Source organism: Xyrauchen texanus, chromosome 37 (genome assembly GCF_025860055.1).
Source record: "Xyrauchen texanus isolate HMW12.3.18 chromosome 37, RBS_HiC_50CHRs, whole genome shotgun sequence".
NCBI classification, from domain to species: Eukaryota; Metazoa; Chordata; class Actinopteri; order Cypriniformes; family Catostomidae; genus Xyrauchen; species Xyrauchen texanus.
In genome coordinates, this window is record NC_068312.1 from 24,243,552 (window position 1) to 24,262,596 (window position 19,045).

Genomic DNA, 19,045 nt, shown 5'->3' on the forward strand with positions numbered 1-19,045 from the left:
CACCCAACACCTTTGCTAGGTTTTACAACCTCTGGGTTGAGTCAGTCTCGTGCCTTGTTTTGATAGGTCCGAGCCGGTATAACTCGGTAATACGGAACAACCGACCGGGTGTTCCACTTGCACATTGTGCCCTTCACCAAGGTGATCCAGTGCGCCTTCTTTCCCAGGTGAGCCAGCAAGCTCTTGCTTCCTGGATGCTCTTCCTCCCAAACCCTCTGGCCGCAGATTCAGCGGGGGAATTCGCCGCCAGACCCACCACGAATCGAGTGCTCCGTGTTGGGCTTGGGCTGCACAGGCATAGTTCCCACTTCAGGCAACTCCCTGTGATGTATTTCCGTGCTACGGTCCCCCCACTGGCAGGACCCGTGTCTCCCTGGGGCAGTCCTCGCTGCCCCCCGGTTGCCGTGTCTGCAGCAACTCCTCCCTTGTCAGGCAGGATCTACCACCGCACGGGTGGCTTGACAACCGCCATGTGTATTAACCACAAGTTTGCTCCCCCCAGTTTGGGGAGGTTGTGGTCCCCGCAGGGCCTTATCTCCCTGAAAGAATAGGAACAGGAAAGGATGCCTTCCCCGACGCATCTATAGCGTTAAGATAGCCCCAGCCACTTTTAACTCTATGATGAGAAACATATAGGGAGAAAAGGCCCGGCTGGCTCCCATGCAAGTCATGTCGCCTGTTTCCGTACGGGTAACCTAAGAGCGGTATATGACGCCTTTTATTGGGGGCGTTGGGGAGGGTTACGTGCAGCCGACCCAGCTGCTTCTAGCACTCAACAGCCTGCTTGCACCTGGCTCGGCAGCCACGTAACATGGGGTTGTGCATGCCGTTTTTAAGTGGGACCCCTTGTGTCACTACAATCGACACAACATCGAGTGAGTGAGAGAAGGGGAACATCATGGTTACTGTTGTAACCTCCGTTCCCCGATGGAAGGAACGAGACGTTGTGTTCCCCTTGCCACGTCACTATCCCTGCCACTGTAATGCGCCGTAACCATATTCTCGGCTCCTCAGTGAAAACCTGTCTGGCATTCGCTCGCCTGCTCCCTTTATACCCGTATGTCCGGGGCGGGGCATACAAATTCTGTCTGCCAACTTGACACTAGCATTTTCTCAAGTTCAAGTTCAGAGGTAAGCGAGGTTCGCAGAAGAGACCCCTTGTGTCACTACAATCAACACAATGTCTCATTCCTTCCATCGGGGAACAGAGGTTACAACAGTAACCATGACGTTTTGGAGCATCAAAAATGGGTGTCCATTCACTTGCATTGGATGAATGTCATATACATATTGGATAGACTGAGGGTGAGTAAATTATCAACACATTTTTATTTTTGGGTGAACTATTCCTTTTAGGGATCAGAGGGGCAAATTAAACCATGCTGGAGACTCTTTTGGAGCTGTTTGAGCCCGAAATTTCAGTCTGTGTACTGTGTGAGTAATGACTGAATCTGTGACCTGTGTCTATTTCACATTGTTTAAAAATTGTACAGTATTAAGAAAATATTTGTGCTTCTCTTAGACTTGTATCCAAAAAGCTCAACTCTAAACCACTTTTAAACTCTATCAATGGATTATTTTCCAATTGATTTCATCAAGAGCATGTAAATACAATTAATACAATGTATTTCTGTGCTGTACAACTGGTTTTACCGGGATTTCATGCCTTACAATAGAAAATATCTTGTTTCTCACAGCTCTAAAAAGAAATGGGAAACCACAATGGGAATTATTACTTTGTACTAAAAAGACTTTGCCCAAAACCCTGTGGAAAAATAAAAGACAACATAACACAAACTCCAAATTTTAAAAGCAAACCGAACCATTCCACTACATAGATTACCACTCTAATATTTAAAACAATAAACCACTTAAAATAGCTCCACAAATATTTTTATCATACTTCCTAACAACTTTAATGTTTTCCTGCTCTGATGACTATAAAATTATTATAGAGGAATACTCCCCTAGTCCTCATTCTGACACACATGAATCAACTTTTGTTGTGTTATTGATGTTGAGATATTAAAATAAGATGATAATTGCCGTTGCTTGTGGAGATCTCCTCCATATATCCAGTGCAGTCAGACTCTGAATGATATTGATCCAGATTTACATGAATAAATCTGTGTTTTATTTTTGGCTAATTTGGGAAGAAATCATGTGAGAAATAAGCCCATAAGAATCATCTTTTTCTTTCCAAAGGCCAACGAGTTTTGCATTTCTCCAGTATACGAGATTCAAAACAGCAGGTAAAGGCATACTGAATAATTTGTGTTGGATTTGAATGAGATCCAAATTGGAGGTGACATAAGCAGTTACTGCCTGTTTTCTGTAGTCCAGTGCAGGCAGGGCAAACTCATATGGTGGAGGTTGGGCTGAGCCCAGATGGGCTGTAGTCTGGTGGTGTCTGGTTGGGTTTGATGCCCTTTGACTTCATGTATAAGATCAATTGGTCCGGGATCTCGGCCAGGACATCCTTGGCAAGCCGTGCCATGCTAAGTACATGGTTCCCTGTCCGGTCCATGTAGTCTCTGAATGGTACAAACTGCAGGCACAGCCAAGATGTAAAAGTAGTCAGTTACAGGTCTTAATTTATTCTCTGACTCATTGTCTTGTTTTTTTATTGTAAACTGAAATTGTATGTAAACAATGTAACAAAAGCCTGGCTTGTTCACAAAAAAACTATTTATAGGTTGTTGAAGGCTTTTGCTTCTTTTTTCCCCCTCAGTACAGCACACCCATTTTAACCATTTGTGATGTTGGAGTGTGCTCTACATCTGAGATGCCTGTTTAAGTAGGTCACCAAAAGTTATTCAGAAACTTGTCCTCATACATTTACTTTTACATTGACATTACTTAGATACATAAATATTTTGGCTATGAATGTTTCCTGTGCTTGCAAAGGTTGACTGATAGCCCTCGCACATAGATCTTCAAAATAACCAGACAAAAAAAGCATTGTTGAATGTTGAAAGTCTTTGGCAAACATTGAGAAATATGTACCTGTACAATGTCCCTCTCTGCCAGCTTTCCTCTGGAGGATATTCTTACATCGTCACCATCCAGCTCTACCATAGCTAGAAAATGAGATGATCATGTTATCTGCCCTTCAGCTTATAAAACTCAATCTGGAACCTTTCCCCCCAGCTCATGACACCCACATTTTCCTCTTTGCTGGAACATCATGAAAGACTGAACACAATTACTAATAGCAGATGGTGGAAGATGCTAATTACATTCAACAGCTGCAAGCTCAGTGATGATCCTGCAGTTTGACATCTGCTTATCAGTCTAAGACCCTAAACCTTCCCGATTAGGTAACTTTTCATCCAGAAACTTCACTTTACATGAGTGGAAACTGTGAAGTTAACTTGTTTTAAAGGCATCCATTAACCAAAAGTGAAAATTCTGTCATCATTCACCCTCATGTTGTTCCAAACCAGCACTAGCTTTTAGTGAAGATTATCAGTGAATGATGACTTAAATTTCCTAACCCTAAAAATGTCTTCAGCAGACATTAGTCATATGGACTACTTAAATCAAATTTAAAATCTTATGTAAACATGCTAATATTAGCTTTATTTAATTTAGTTATTTCATGCAGTTGTTAGTTGTGGACTGGAAACCTTTAGAATCCACTAAAGAACAACGTGATACAGTAAATAATGATTTTATTAGAGATTAATCTTGACTCTTACCATCAAATTCTGCCTGGCCAACTCCAACAATAATGATGGACATTGGTAATTTAGCCGCCTGAGAAAAGGAAACAAAGAAGACACATTCTACCTTATTAAAAAAAGAACATGCTTTGGCATCCTTATGATGCATGAAAGTCTATTTTCCAAATGACTTAGATTAATCCTAGATGTAACACAGGACTGTGCAGTAAAGAGTGCACACAGATATGCATATTCACAAAAAAATAAAAATAAAATAAATAAATAGAAAATTAAAGTAAAATCATTCCATACATATACAGTTGTTTTAAATGTGACATTTTAAGATGAAAGAAACAGAGGCTGAAAAAAACTCAAAGATAATCCAAGTCAGATTCAATACCAGTCAAGAACATGTCCAGTCATATATATACACATTTTAAATTTGTATTTTCTATTTTGCATAGTTGGATTACTTTTATTGCTGTAATGCAAAACAATCTCATTCTTGTTAATGTAATGCTAAAAATAAAATACATACTACTATAAAATACTATAATGTGAATTACAGTCATGTGAATTACAGTAATGTGAATTGTTAACACTTTACAATAAGGTTCCATTTGTTAACATTAACTACCAATGAACCATAATTTTACAGCATTTATTTATCTTGATTAATGTTAATTTTATATATTAAAATCAAAAGTAGTATTTGTTAACATTAGTTAATACAGTATAAACTGAGATAAACTAACAATGAGCAATTGTATTTGCATTAACTAACATTAACTAAGATCAAAATTATTATTAAAAACAATTATATTGTCCATTGTTTGTTCATGATACCTAATGCACTGACTAATGTTAACAAATGGAATATTATTGTAAAGTGTACCTTTGAATGAGAATTACACAATAGTAATTAACAACAGAATAATATCAAGGAATGAAGAAATAAAATGTCTGAATGCATTACAGTATTGAGAGTATAGGAGGAAAATGTGCCAAATTGTCTTGAAAATAATGTCACAATTTTGGGATGTGACCAGGACTTTTCGTGACATTCACCTTACTACACTTAATTTTACATAATATTGGCTAAATCAAAATAACACTTCTATTCATGTGTATACATTTAACAAACATCTGTTGATATAGATAGCACATGAAAATTAATTTTGGAACATGTCAAGCCTGTCAGGTTTAAAAAAAAAAACACCAAGACTTTGTCAATTCTTGGATGGTTTTGAACTAAAAGAATATTTTGGCATAACATTATTTTTTTCCCCTTACAGAGAGTGGTGAAAAGCCATGCATTATTCAGGCCCTCCTGGATCAACTTTGTCTCTCCTGTGCTAGCTGTCCCTGTTCCTGAAATAATGCCTGACTGTCAGGTCAAATCTCTTTATCAGGAAAGTAAAGAGTGAGTTGGTATTCAGCTTGCTCAGAGGCAGCTTACTTGTGACACCAGATAACAAGAAAACCACAGGATTTAAAAAAAAAATAATTAAAAAAAAAAGAACAAAAAGCAAATTCCCAGTCATTAGAAATGAAATTTAATTGCATATAATACATCACACATGATTCTAGCACAGTGTTAATAAAATAAGAGTAATATACACTGTACAAACGTACAATACAAAGACAGAAAAGATTATGATTTCTATTAAATGTAATCTGAAAAGCTTATAATGAAATACACCTTTAGTATATCAAACATATAATGAGAGATTTATTACAGGATCCTGGGGGTTTACATTTTCTAAGTATTTCCCTGGAGTGCCCATGAAAGCCTGTTAAGAGGAATGAATAATTTGTTGAATAAAGCTGGCTGGACACACACTCTCAGTCACACTGATAAGTTTGTGGGCTGTAATGGAGTTAGAATTGGAATTTCGCCAGGGGCCACACACACAAACACATCACACAAGATGAAAAAGAGGCACTCACACACACACACACACTCACGCACGCATGCATGCACACACACACACACACAAACCAAAACAGGTAGTGCATAGAGACCTAATCAAACCAAATGAGTGATTGAGATCATTAATTATTATGTTTCAGGGATCAATTTCTTCGATTACATTTAGCTTTACAAAGGAAACCAAATTGTGAAACATACTAAAAAATTGTTCTATGGGCATTATCAACACTTGTTACGCCACTCTTATTACATTTGATTCATATTGGTCAGTTGATGCATTAAGGGCCAATATTTTTTGGCTAAACTGAATACGTATTTGACTGTAGTCCAAAGCAACATGCCACTGCTGCTACTGGTATCAGGTACCATTCTTCGGCTTCTCTCTTCTCACACTAAATTTTAGAACAACTGATTGGCACCATCTTGAGACTCAAAATGCTTATCAAGTAAAAATGGCCTCAGAGGATCTTCCAAATTAATTTATGGTGAGCATAAAACATTTGCAGTGGTCTTCTTGTTGCTTGCCTGATTATTTTCTAAATTTTACTGAGCTATTTTTTTCTTCACACTAATCTACAAGTAAGATACAAAATAAATTAAACTAAAATATTTCATATCCATGTGTTTATTCTGTACTAAGTAGCCATTTAATGAGCAGCAAATCCACTTCGCATTGGGCTCCTGATCACCTGGTCAGGGTTTAATTTGCAATAATGTCAAGCTGACTGCACATTATCCTATACTAATGATGCAGAAATTCAGTGGACCTGCAGTAAAAAATACTTCTGCCAGTATATATATTGTGCAGACAGTACATAGAGTGCTTGGCGCCAATGGGCAAGGATTATAAAAACATATTTATGAGGTTGGAAGTAGGTCAGTATTTCCGGAAATGCTCATGGGGACAGAGATGGTCATGCACTGCAAGACAGAGCTGGGAAGGAAAAAACACATTTCACAAACAATTCATAAATTCACTACTCTATTTCCTTTAGGTCTTTAATTTAAGTGATCAACTCTCTTACAATCTCTAGTTCACTTGGTTGCTTCCTTTCTCTTCTCATTTCCTGACTTATTCTAACAAACATCTGTCTCAGTATTGCAATAAATGCAGATTACTAAGCATTATGTGAAGTGACAGTTACAGCAAGCCTATAACAAACTCTGGGAATTACAGTGTTCTCTTAATGTCCACATAGCCAAATATCCTGCCTGGCTTTAATATATTCTTAGATTCTCAGTCACTGCATGAGCATGCTCACATTTGCTGATATCATTGAATATAAAAAGTCTGCAGTCCTTTAAGGATTTTGAAAGATTAGTTATACCAGCTTTAAAGGAATAGTTCATGAGTAAATAACAATTGAATTTTTTTTCTGTTCCTTAAAAAACATGAATTCAGAAGCCTTGGATTATAGCACCCACAAATGCCATTCCAGGTGTGTATGACTTTCTTTCTTCAGCAGAACACAAGCACAGATTTTTTTAAGAATATCTCAGCTCTGTAGGTCCATACAATGCAAGTGAATGGTGATAACACCTTTGTAGCTGTAAAATTATATTTAAAAAAAACATAAAAGTAATCCATAAGACTCCAGTGGTTAAACCTATGGTATATCTTCAGTAGCGATATAGGTGTGGGAGAGAAACAGAATAATATGTATGTCCTTTTTTACTCTAAATCTCCACTTTCACTTTACATCTGAAAGTCAAATGTTTTGCCTTTTTGGTTATACTTTCACAACTGAAAGTGAAAGTTAAAGTGGAGATTTAGAGAAGAATGACTTATATTGTTCTGTTTCTCACCCACACCTATTATATTGCTTCTGAATATATGGATTTAAACACTGAGTCTTGTGGGTTACTTTTATGTTTCCTCTATGTGATTTTTGGTGTTACAAATGTCTGATCTAATTCAGTTGCATTGTATGGACTTACAGAGATGAGATATTTTTCTAAAAATCTTTGTTAGTGTTTTGCTGAAGAAAGAAAGTCATACACATATGGGATGGCATGAGGGTGAGTAAATAATTAGAGAATTGAAATTTTAGGGTGAACCATTCCTTTAATGTTTTTTTAAAATTATTATTATCAATATTATTAGCCATTTTTGGAGCTTAACAGACAAGGTCAATTCAAGATCTGCATAAGAATTCTCATTTTGAATTCTACAGACAAAATAGTAGCACAAAGTTATGGAACAAGTAACTAATTGTCAAATAAAATTTTTAGATGAACTATTCCTTAAAATGTAGAATAATAAGACATGCATGCAGAATAAGCTAGTTTCTAGAGATGTGTAGTCACTAAACCTTTTGTACAAACTGCTATGATCTAAATTAGTGACAATAAAAGCCAGAATGACAATTAAGCCCGTTGAAAACCCATTTTTGCTTAAGTTACTCTAAATATATGAGTGGTAAAATTGCTGAGAGTGCACTGAATAGCAGTGTGACAGTGTGTGAGAGAGCACATCAAAGTGCTGACTTTTATCTAATCATATCAAAAAGACCAACAGCAGAAGTATAAGAGAGAAATTTGCAAAGCAGCCTAATCAACGGTTGATTCAGTGGTTCAATAACATTTGAAGACTGAAGACAGACAGAAAAAACTCTCAATTATCACATTACCATGTGAATGAAAGTTTACAGAGCATGTTACATCACACTCAGTATCAACAGCATCACAGGTAGAAGGTGAAGAAGAGGGTGCGGAGAGACAGAGCAGCAGGCAAGATCTTAAAAGGAAGGTGTGGCTGTTCTAATAATCTGACTAAACAGTCGCAAATTCCCTTTAAATCCAGTCTGCTGGGTAACTAGTGCCAGTCTGATGGATGAATCCCTCTAGTTGTGGAGAGGACCACTGGAAGACCCCAAATTCCTGGTATTTGGGGCACTTTGCACCAGTGTATAGCAAAGTTAACAGTTTTTTTTTTTTATTAAAATAGAAAGAGAGAGAGAGAGAGAAGCCCAAAGATATAACTCACACTGACGATGGCTTCTTTGGTGTGAGCCATATCTGATATCACACCATCTGTGATTATGAGAAGTACGAAATACTGAGAACCGTCTTGAACTGCCGCAGCATACCTGAATGTGCAGACACAAACAAACAGCCACTTTTTCATATTAGCATGTCACACAAACATATTAGCAGAAAATGCTACTTGTATGACTGCCTGGTACCAGAGATGGAAATGGGTTGTACTTATATGGATAGTTCATTATGCCAAACATCTAATTTTGAGTTCCACAGAATAAAGTAAGTAAGTCATACTGGTTTGAGACTAAACACTTGACTTGGACTCTATGTCAGAGACTTTTGATCAGAGACATTTGATCATTTCTAATTGGTGCTAAATTACCAAAATTAACAATTGAGTAAACTTAATTGGATAGTTCACCCAAAAATGAAATTATCCCCAGATGTGTATTATTTTTCTGCAGAACACAAATTATGATTTTTAGAATAATATTTTAGCTCTGTAGGTCAATACAATGCATGTGAATGTGTGCCAAAATGTTGATGATTCAAAAAGTACATAAAAGCATTATTAATTTATAAAAGTAATCACTATGACTCCAGTGTTTTAATCCATGTATTTATAAGTGATATGATATGTGGGTGGCAAAACTTAAGTAAATTTTTGCTAGAAATTCTTCTCCCTGCCCAGTAGGGGGCGATATGCACAGAGAATGTTAATCACCAAAAATACAAGAAGAATGTGAATGTGAATGTGAAAGTGGCAATTGACTGAGCAGGTTGGAGAATTTTTAGTTAAAAAGGGATTAAATATTGATCTGTTTCTCACCCATGCCAACAATGTTTCAACACTGTGGTAGAATAATGAAAGCATCATCATTGAACACTTAGTATTCAGGATATATATATATATATGCTCTGGAATCTCCCACAGCTAAATTCCATAATACTCTATGTGATGCAAAATGTTTTACAGAATTTATGACAGGAGATCTGGCCTCTCTGAGGTCCACACAACAGGAAATGCACATTTGGTGCCTGTTAAATCAGTTGGCCTTGGTTGACCATCAGTTTAATCAATCACATGAGCAATTCATCAGCACCTGAGCAGTTTGAAAATATGCACACAGAAGTAGTAGCACCTCTTAATAGTAAGAGCATAAGACTTTGAGAGAAAAAAAAGCATTAATAAGCTCTCGTTGGGCCTTTTTAATAGTTTTCCGATACTCAAGTACTCAATTTTGCCTGTGCAGGCCCATCAGAAGCAAGAACGGAGTGTCTTAGTCCTATATCCCTGGCTGAAGATGTGAGGTTTTTCTCTTCCTATGTGTTCTGCACACTGTCTCCTTATTGTCTCTTTGGACTGGTTTACTCAAGGCTATTTTTCTGTCGCAGTTCTGGTGTAAACTGCTAATTTTGTGTGTTTTTGCATTTTTGCTCACCTTGCTACACTGTTGATGACAGGAGCAAAATTGGTGGGTCCGTATAGCTGGACAGTCTTTAGACTCTGGTGGTAAGCCTCCAGAATGCCCTCCATCCCATTGCAGTATGGGTTATCTACATTACCGTTCTTCAAGAGAATCATCAGAGATCAATCACTAACATTACAAACACTTTATATCCACTATTAAAGGAATGTTCAGGGTTCAATACATGTTAAACTCAGTTGTCAGCATTTGGCATAATGTTGATCTTGTGGCTATACTTCTGAAGCAGAGAGCATTTTTAACATAGCCCCATTCACTTCATAGTAAGTGCCTTATTGTATCTGCATATATATATACATATATCTATTTTATTTTTATTGTATTTTTTTTAATAAACGAGTGATGTTTAAATAATTTTTTGTGGTAATCAACATTATGCCACAGATGGTCTAGATTGAGCTTAGTTGTATTGAACCCTGAACATTCCTTAAAATCTGATTTGCTGATTTGTCTTTTGAAAATAATTCTACGGTGGCCATGAAGTGCAAAACAACATAACAAAACATCAAACACAACTGCAAACTTAAAAACAAAAGATAAAATCAATGTGTTTTACAATAAAAAAATGTTTTAATTATTTTGAAAAAATCCCACTTACAAGTACTAAAACACACATTACTTCAAGAGGCTCTCATTGGAAAATAGCAAAACACTTGTCAGAGTAATGGCTCTAGGGCAACGATTTCTAAGACAGCATTGGTCAGAAGCACTTTTAAGGTAGGGTTTAGCGAAGTGTCAACACCACCAACATTTTAGCGCAGTTTGTGGACGTGGACACACCATAAGTGAATATGGAAACTTAAACTAACTTTATCCCGCTTGCTGTTTTTGTTCTCTGTATTCTAAAGTCTCCCATTACTCTTTTACTCAGTGACAAAACCACTCCAAATTATTATATTTTTCAGTCAGTGAGATTTTCACCGGGATTTTGAAATAACCAGTGAACCAATCGTGAAGAAAGGGCAAAGTATCATCCACAAAGCCATTCAGGTGAGACGCTATGATACCTACCCTTTCCGTTTTAACTAGCGTACTGTTGTGTTTCTTATTTGTTGTTTTGTTTTCAGTTTTGCCATTGTCTTTTAAGATTTGTTGTCGTGTCTCTGAATTGTTATTTTGTTTTTGTATTTGTGTTGTGCTTTTAGATCTGTTATTTTGTTTAGCATTTCACAGCCAAGGTAAAATTCACATATATCAAGGTTTTTCCCATTATGCATTTGAATATAAAAAAATCTAGCGCATGCATTGTTTTTTAGGGGGCCTACCCTCGTGACCAAATGTTGAAAATGTTTTACGTTGGCTGCATCACACACTTGACCTTTGAGAATTTATTTCAGAAATCCAATTTGCTGTGTTCCTGCTCGATTTCAAACTTCCCCAAAAGGAATAATATGCATTCCTGTTAGTCAAAAACTGCATCAGAGCTTTCTCTAGTGTGAAGGCGCCTTTATGGTGCTCAGAATATTTTCAGCATTATCATTAGATAAACATTCATGCTTGAAAAACAGCAATATTCAAAGATTCTGGAAGTGAAGCAACAATACTTGAACAAAACCATAATCAAGAGGAATGATTCAAAGTTTCATCCCAAATGAGCTAAAGAAGGGAAAAACAGGGATGGGAAGGAGGAGTGTTTGACACATACACATCATGAATACTTGGGTAAAGTTAATTAGTAAAGGTGTCAAGAGAGCCTTATTTACACATTATGCAACAATCTAACCATGCATTACTAATTACAATATCATAAACATATACTCAACATCTGCACAAACAACTAAATAAATAGTAAAAAACAACACAGTTTTACTGAAAACACACACACACACACACACACACACACACAGCGAGAGAGAGAGAGAGAGAGAGAGAGAGAGAGAGAGAGAGAGAGAGAGAGAGAGAATTTCACGAATAGTAGACTGCAACACTATTCACTTCCAGCCAGAGTGTCAGAAAAATATTCTGCATGAGGCACACACATAGGACTTGAACAGAAATTGCTCTGGATGTGCGCCAGCTGACTGTGAAATCCACATAATCTATCATATTGAGGAACAGGTACCAGGGGAAATTCATGGGAAACCCTGCCATCAGGAGGAAGCTTGGCTCCGAAGCCCAATGCTGGAAACATCTTGTCACTGTCATAGTCCTGAATGATCTCGCCAACAGCCTTCAAAGCCATGGCATATGCGTTCATCTGATACGGGTTCATGTAGTGGAGGGAGGTGGACTGAGAAGGGTTCCCTGGAGTTTAGAGATAAAGCAAGAGATCATAAATTAAGGCAAAATCTAATTTAGACCTGTCCGCCATCTGCTGCCACCCCATTTATGAGATATAACAGTGCTGTGTGCATTGTAAACAGGATGGAGAACAAATCCATGAAAGGGTCATTCTACAGAAATGTCCACATTTTAGGATGCAAAATGTCTCAAAATATATTTTATTTTTATACATTAAACCTAGGTTACATTTATTGGTTAGTCCCTTGGATTTATGAATCCATATAAATGTCCGGCTGACAGATTTAGTTTTTGCTTATTGAGTCAAAGAAAGCTTGTGTTATCTTCTTGTCACTGGTGTTAATTTATAGTTTTTGGAACATTAATATTAATATTAAGTGCAGTAATGATATATAACGATACACTCCTTAAAATCCTTACTTTTGAATTAAGCAACAGTCGATTAATATAAAAAAAAATAAAAAAATATATATATATATTATACGTCCCCACGAACCACCCGCCCCCAACATGCTCATTGACTTCCGTCCGGCCAGCCTCACGGCCAGCCTGCCTATCCTCTTGACCCCCCGAGCCGGATGAGCTTGCCGCTGCATCGGAGAGTGGTCCGGCGTCTGACACGGATGACTCGACTGGGCTGCTGCCTTCGGGCCAGCATGCCTAGTCTGAGGCTGACGCCCAGATGTCCGACATGCTTTCCCAGGCCACTGTCAGCATGGGGATGGCCTGGAACCCTCCGTCCTCACCACAGCCTTCGAGGCTGGATGATTGATTCCCCCCGGTTCCTTTCTTCCCGGAAGTGCATGATGAGCTGAGGAGTTCATGGAGGTCAACCTTCACCGCCCGTCATCGTGCCTCTCGCTCATCCACTCTCACTACCCTCGACGGCAGAGTGGCCTACGGGTACACGAAGGTCCCCCAGGTGGACAGAGCAGTTGCGATCCACCTTTGTCCCGAGAACACCGCCACCTGGCGGGATCACCCTGTGCTCCCCTCCAGGGCCTGTAAGATGACGTCTTCACTGACCTCCAAAGCCTACAGTGCTACTGGACAGACCGCTTCCACCCTGCATGCCATGGCCCTCCTGCAAGTCCACCAGGCCAAGGCACTTAAAGATCTGCACTTGGGTAGTCCTGATCCCGACATGCTGCAGGAACTGCACTCATCGCCCTCGCCCTCAGGGCCACGAAGGTCACAGCGCAGTCACTCGGACAGGCGATGGCCACTCTTGTGGTTCAGGAAAGACATCTGTGGCTGAACCTGGTTGAGATGCACGAAGCAGACAAAGCACGCTTCCTCAACGCACCTGTCTCCCAGTTCGGCCTTTTCGGCGACACCATCGAGCACTTCGCCCAGCATTTCTCAGCGGTGAAAAAGCATACGGTGGCCATATCTCACATCATGCCCCGTCACACCTCCAGCACGGGCCGTGCCCCATCTGCCTGCCAAGGTTGTCCTCCTGCGGCGCCCAAGAAACGTGCAGCTCCGCCTCAACCCGGGCCCAGCTCTCAGCCCCAGCATTGAGCATCCCACAGGAGGCGCAAGCCCCCCGTCTCACGAACCCCTCTGAGGACCCGGAAGGCTCCCAAGCCCCTTCGGGCTGCGGTACCCACATTCTCACAATTCCCTTTGTCTCTGGGTCACCTGGCCCACAAATGCCATTCTCACGACACTCTGCCACCACACCTCAACAGTCCCGGCACATTGGACGCAGACCTCTCGCCTCTAGCACCACGACTTGTCCCCTGGCTGGCCGGCTCTGACGAGTCTAGAGGACGCCTCGACGGGAGCTCCTCCTCAGTCACTAATCCGCCCCCCGCCGGGTGTGTGGAGCAAGGTAAGTGCCTCGAGTCTTCTCTCAGCACCAGAGCCTCGGGACGCGTTTTTTCCTCCCGACGCCACATTACCTACTCCATCCCCGGAAAGATAATTGGCTAATGACTTTCACCTGCGTGCAACACCTGTCTCGCTTTCCAGCGAGTGACAGCAGGAGTATTTAAAGAGAAGAGATGGCGGCAGATGGGAGAGAGAGTTGCGTGAAACTGTCTGTGTGTAGTGTGTTCAGCTGAAAAGCCAACAGTGTTTATGTGTTTTGAAGCTGAAAAGCAAACCTTTTGTGTACTGTTGAAAAGCGGCCTCCTTGTATGTGACTGAAAAGTGCAACAATAAATGTTTACATGTTCTGTCAAGCCAGCCCCATCTTCCTCCTTTCCACAAACTGTTACAAGTGTCCTTAAAGCCTGGTTAGAAATGCCTAAAATGCATTGATAAACATGTCTGTATCATGTGTTAAACGCATAAAATACTTTGAGTGTTTAAGCATGTGTTAAATGTATACAATTCTGAGAATGATATAAGCATGTATTATGATAATGTATGCTGAAGTCTATGGGTAAGTTAATGCACTGTTTTTCCTTTGATTTAGACATTAATCTCTAGTATATTTATTTGTAACTTATTTAATTTCTGTCTATTTTTGAATAAAACAATTTAATTGTTCCCTTTTTTCTCTTTTTATATAATAAAAAACACCGCTGTGTTTTTCCTTTTTACTAAACAGCTGTCAGAATAAAACCCCAAAATATATTTTTGTATCCTGTGATGATTATTTTCAACTCACTGGCAACACAAGTAATTAATGTGATATTGAGGTATACATTATTATATATTAAATGGGATGGAAATTTATTTTAGATCTCAAAATTGCCTCCTAAACATCAATGCATGACCTTGGGGCATTTTATATAATTGAATAAAAACATATTGCATAAATGCATATAAGGACATCTTATAGTATTCAAGTATACAAATAAATTGTGCCTAAACTGTGTATTCAAGGTGTGTGCTTTCTGCAAAAGATGGGGACATAAATGTGGACATTTCTAGAATCATACAAAACAGCAAACAAAATCAACCCTGAAAAAAAGAAATCCTTACCATTGGAAGCAGTGAAATCAATGGCCACTGTGAAATGGATCTGAGTGCTAAAGAGAGAGAGAGAGAGGGAGAGAGAGAGAGGGAGAGAATTAAATAATATTGAAACGAAAGAATTCTAAGACAAATACAGCAATTAAATACAAGCCAACATTTGCTCATTTCTGAAAAAAAACAAAAACAAACGGCAGTTAGACTTCATAAAGGTTATGGATTGTGATTCACCCCAAACTGTGGCACAGATCACCAGCCCTCCACCTTCAAAACACTACAATCAATATGCAGCGCACTCACCTTCTGATTGAGCATTTGCTGTAATTGCAATTTTCAGCCTAGCATCTCACCTGACAGGCAAACAGCCAACCTGTTCTGCAGCCAGACATTCCCTAAATCAGCTCTGGCAACATCTGCTTAGTCCCACTTTTTTTTTTCTCCAAACACCACAATCTTCAGAGAGACAGTGAAACTGTTGCCTGAACAGCAGTTGAGGAAGTCTTCTACATACAGATCTGCCCCTCAACATCACTGTTCCCCTAACATCTGTTATCTGTGGCTATGCTTGAATTCCCACTGATTTTAGAAGAGTTATGAAAGAATCAATAATTTTGAAGTAGCAGTTCTGTATGTGGTGGGCTTCCTCGACACACTATCTCTCTGATGATTGTGATTTTAAAAAAATGGGGAAAAAGAAAGTGGGTTTGAGGTGACGTTAGTTCTGTCCACCAGGCATTGCAGCCAGCAATTACCCACTGATTCTGATTGTAGCCAGATTGTATAGATTTCCACGATTTGTGAAAAAAATACACAAATTACTATAAATTAATAATTATACGCATATGCCTTTAGATCAAAAGGTTTTTAAGAATATGAGAAACATACTATAAATTCAGTCAAGCCAAACTAATGATATAAAGCCTGTTTTTATATACTGATATATGAAATTCCAGAAGAAGAAAAAAACAATGGTAAATCTGAACACTTGCAAAACAGAACTGAATATTTGGTATTAAACAACTTTTTTAGCTGCGGAAGGGATTAGAACTTGTGTAAACATAACAGCTGAAGCACTGAAAATTATCATAAGGACATATCTAATACAGTATATGAATCTCAATGGCATTCCCCTTTCAGTATGAACCCTACATGCAGTCAGCTATGCTGTCTGAATGAGCCCATTCCAAATGAGAAATGAGCTGTAGATGGGAATGTGATGTCGGAAAACACCAAGAACAAGGTCAGTGAATATTTATGAAATATTTCCACATGGACAAAGAAATCATCCCCTGCTGCAGGGGAGGTAATACACAAAAATGGTGCATGTGTTATCCAAATGGAATAGCATTTAAATGGAACCCCTGAGTCTGATCAAGTGCTGTCAATCATAAGGCATCATGTGGTGAGACATGTTATCCTAAGAGCTTATCTATCAGTGATGGGCCAGTGTAGAGTAATTATGCATTTTAAACATCCGCTGTACATCTGCAAACATGATCACACATCTAATAAAGGGATACCTCAGCCAAAAAAAAATCTGTCATCATTTACTCACCCTCATGTTTTTCAAAACTCATATGACTTTTCAGTTTGACTTCTGTGAAACACAAAATGAGATGTACAGCAGACTCAGTCTTAATGGAAAAAGATGTAATAAAATTGTATGCAAAAAAGAAAGAAGGCATACAAATTTTAAACAAAATGAGGGTTAGTAAATTATGACAGAGTTTTAATTTGAGGGTGAACTATGCCTTTAAGGAGTGTTTCTGGGCAAACTTCACAGGAAACACAGGGGTATTGTGTTTATGCAAAGAAAAAAAATGATACTCTTATTATATGTTCTTTCTAACTCAGCACAATATAAACAGGAGGACATGGATCTGCACAATAGTGATTAACAAGCTCTGTTTATGCTCCTTTATTTTCATTCTTCTTTTTTGTCCATCTCAAGATATTTGATTATCACTGATGTCTCCCGGCACAAAGTCTGGGCTGGCGCATTAATCTGCATTACACCGGGAACTTCAACAGCTTTGGTGGAGACAAGAAACCTCAGAGAGCTTATGAACCAGAGCACTTAAATGAAAAACATTTATCTTGATGTCGAATTTTTAATGTAAGCTATAGGAACGAAAGTAAAAATGGAAGCCTAGAATTATATGGAATTATACGTTTATGACTGTCACATTAAAAACAATGAAGAGGGATATTTTTCTATGCTAAACCTCATGTTGTTCCAAACACATTACTTTCTTCTTCTTCTTTTTTCAGTGCAACATAAAAGATGTACTGGACACTCTTTTCCATATAATGAAAGGGAATTATGGAAGTCAAGCTCCAAAATGAGAAAAAATAAATAAATAAAAGCAAGCACCATATAAGTATTCTAACTTGTGTACTGTATTCCAAGTCTTCTGAAATCATTCAATAGCTTTGTATGAGGATTGAAATTAAGACATAATATTACGTTTTCACTGATAATCTTCCCCTCTGCCTTTTATGATACTTTTATAGCAGTCTCCTTTCAATTTCATTATATGGAAAACAATGGTCAGAATATTCTTTAAAATATCACCTTTTGTGATACAGGTTTAGGACGACATGATGGTGAGTAAATGACCGAATGTCCGTATTTGTACTTTTGTACTTTTCAGTTTAAACACTTTGGATCAAATTAATGCAAAAACACAAGACTACAATTCACTATTTCATAACAAAATATGCAGTTTATGTACTAAAGTGCAGTTCGATTGAAGCATGCACATCTCTGCACCGCAGTAGTTCTACATCCCTCTCTGCGTGGATGAGTTATGAATGTCTCTTGTATCTGCCTAGAATTTTCTCAGGCTATATTCTTCCTCTCATGACTTCCTCCATGAAATTTTGACACAAGGCTGTCTTACTGTGGGGTCCTGGATTAGGTAGAACCTTATGGGTTCAAGAGAAGGTTTAATGATGTGTAAACTGAAGCTCAGTATGGCTCAGATTCACTGACCAAAAAGGCACCGCATTTCCCATGAAACAGTAAATTACCCTACTCTCTTACTCTTTCTGTTGGAGCCATTCCATAGATTTTATTGTCTTAAATTATGGACAAGATAACGCAAATATAATTTATTAACTGTATTATTATTATTTATAATGTATGTTTTGATATTGATGTTGATTATTGAAATGTGATTTAAAGGGTTAGTTCACCCAAAATTAAAATGGTCTCATCGTTTACTCTCCCTCATTCCAGATGTGCATGACTTTCTTCTTCAGAACACAAACAAAGATTGTTAGAAGAACATCAGCGCTGTTGGACCTCACCATGCAAATTAATGGTGACCAGCAACTCTGAAAGTCCAAAAAGGACATAAAGGCAGCACAAAAGTAATCAATATGACTCCAGTGGTTAAATCCATATCTTCTGTAGCGATATGATAGGTGTGTGTGAGAAACAGATCAATATTTAAGTCCTTATTTTTATTTTTATTTTTTTTACTATAATCATACATTCACTTCAACATTTTTGTATGGAAGTGAATTCACTTTCACAAAGAGCCACCTACTGGTTAGATCTGGTGAAAGTTCGAGATTTATGGTAAATAAAAAAAAGGTTTCCCACCCACACCTACAGTATCATTTTCACTTTTGAAAACATGGATTAAACCACTGGAGTCATATGGATTACTTTTATTCCTTTATGTCCTTTTTGGACCTTCTTAGTTCTGGTCAACATTCACTTGCATTCTATGTATCATCAGAGCTGAGATAATCTTCTAAAAATCTCCATTTGTGTTCTGCAGAAGATAGAAAGTCATACA

The 19,045-nt window shown here is 38.3% G+C and overlaps 1 protein-coding gene across 1 annotated transcript in view; it reads right to left on the reverse strand.

Moving 5' to 3' along the window:
- Positions 1-2,087: 2,087 nt before the first annotated feature.
- LOC127630855 (copine-5-like) overlaps positions 2,088-19,045 on the reverse strand; it is a 117,872-nt gene continuing 100,914 nt past the window's right edge. Inside the window, exons 14-20 of the mRNA XM_052108688.1 lie at positions 15,246-15,292; positions 12,130-12,311; positions 10,023-10,150; positions 8,585-8,687; positions 3,702-3,759; positions 3,007-3,080; positions 2,088-2,548 (exon numbers count right to left, since the gene is read on the reverse strand). Of these exons, the coding sequence (XP_051964648.1) occupies positions 2,360-2,548; positions 3,007-3,080; positions 3,702-3,759; positions 8,585-8,687; positions 10,023-10,150; positions 12,130-12,311; positions 15,246-15,292 (781 nt within the window). The 3' untranslated portion in view covers positions 2,088-2,359. The remainder of the gene's footprint in view (positions 2,549-3,006; positions 3,081-3,701; positions 3,760-8,584; positions 8,688-10,022; positions 10,151-12,129; positions 12,312-15,245; positions 15,293-19,045) is intronic.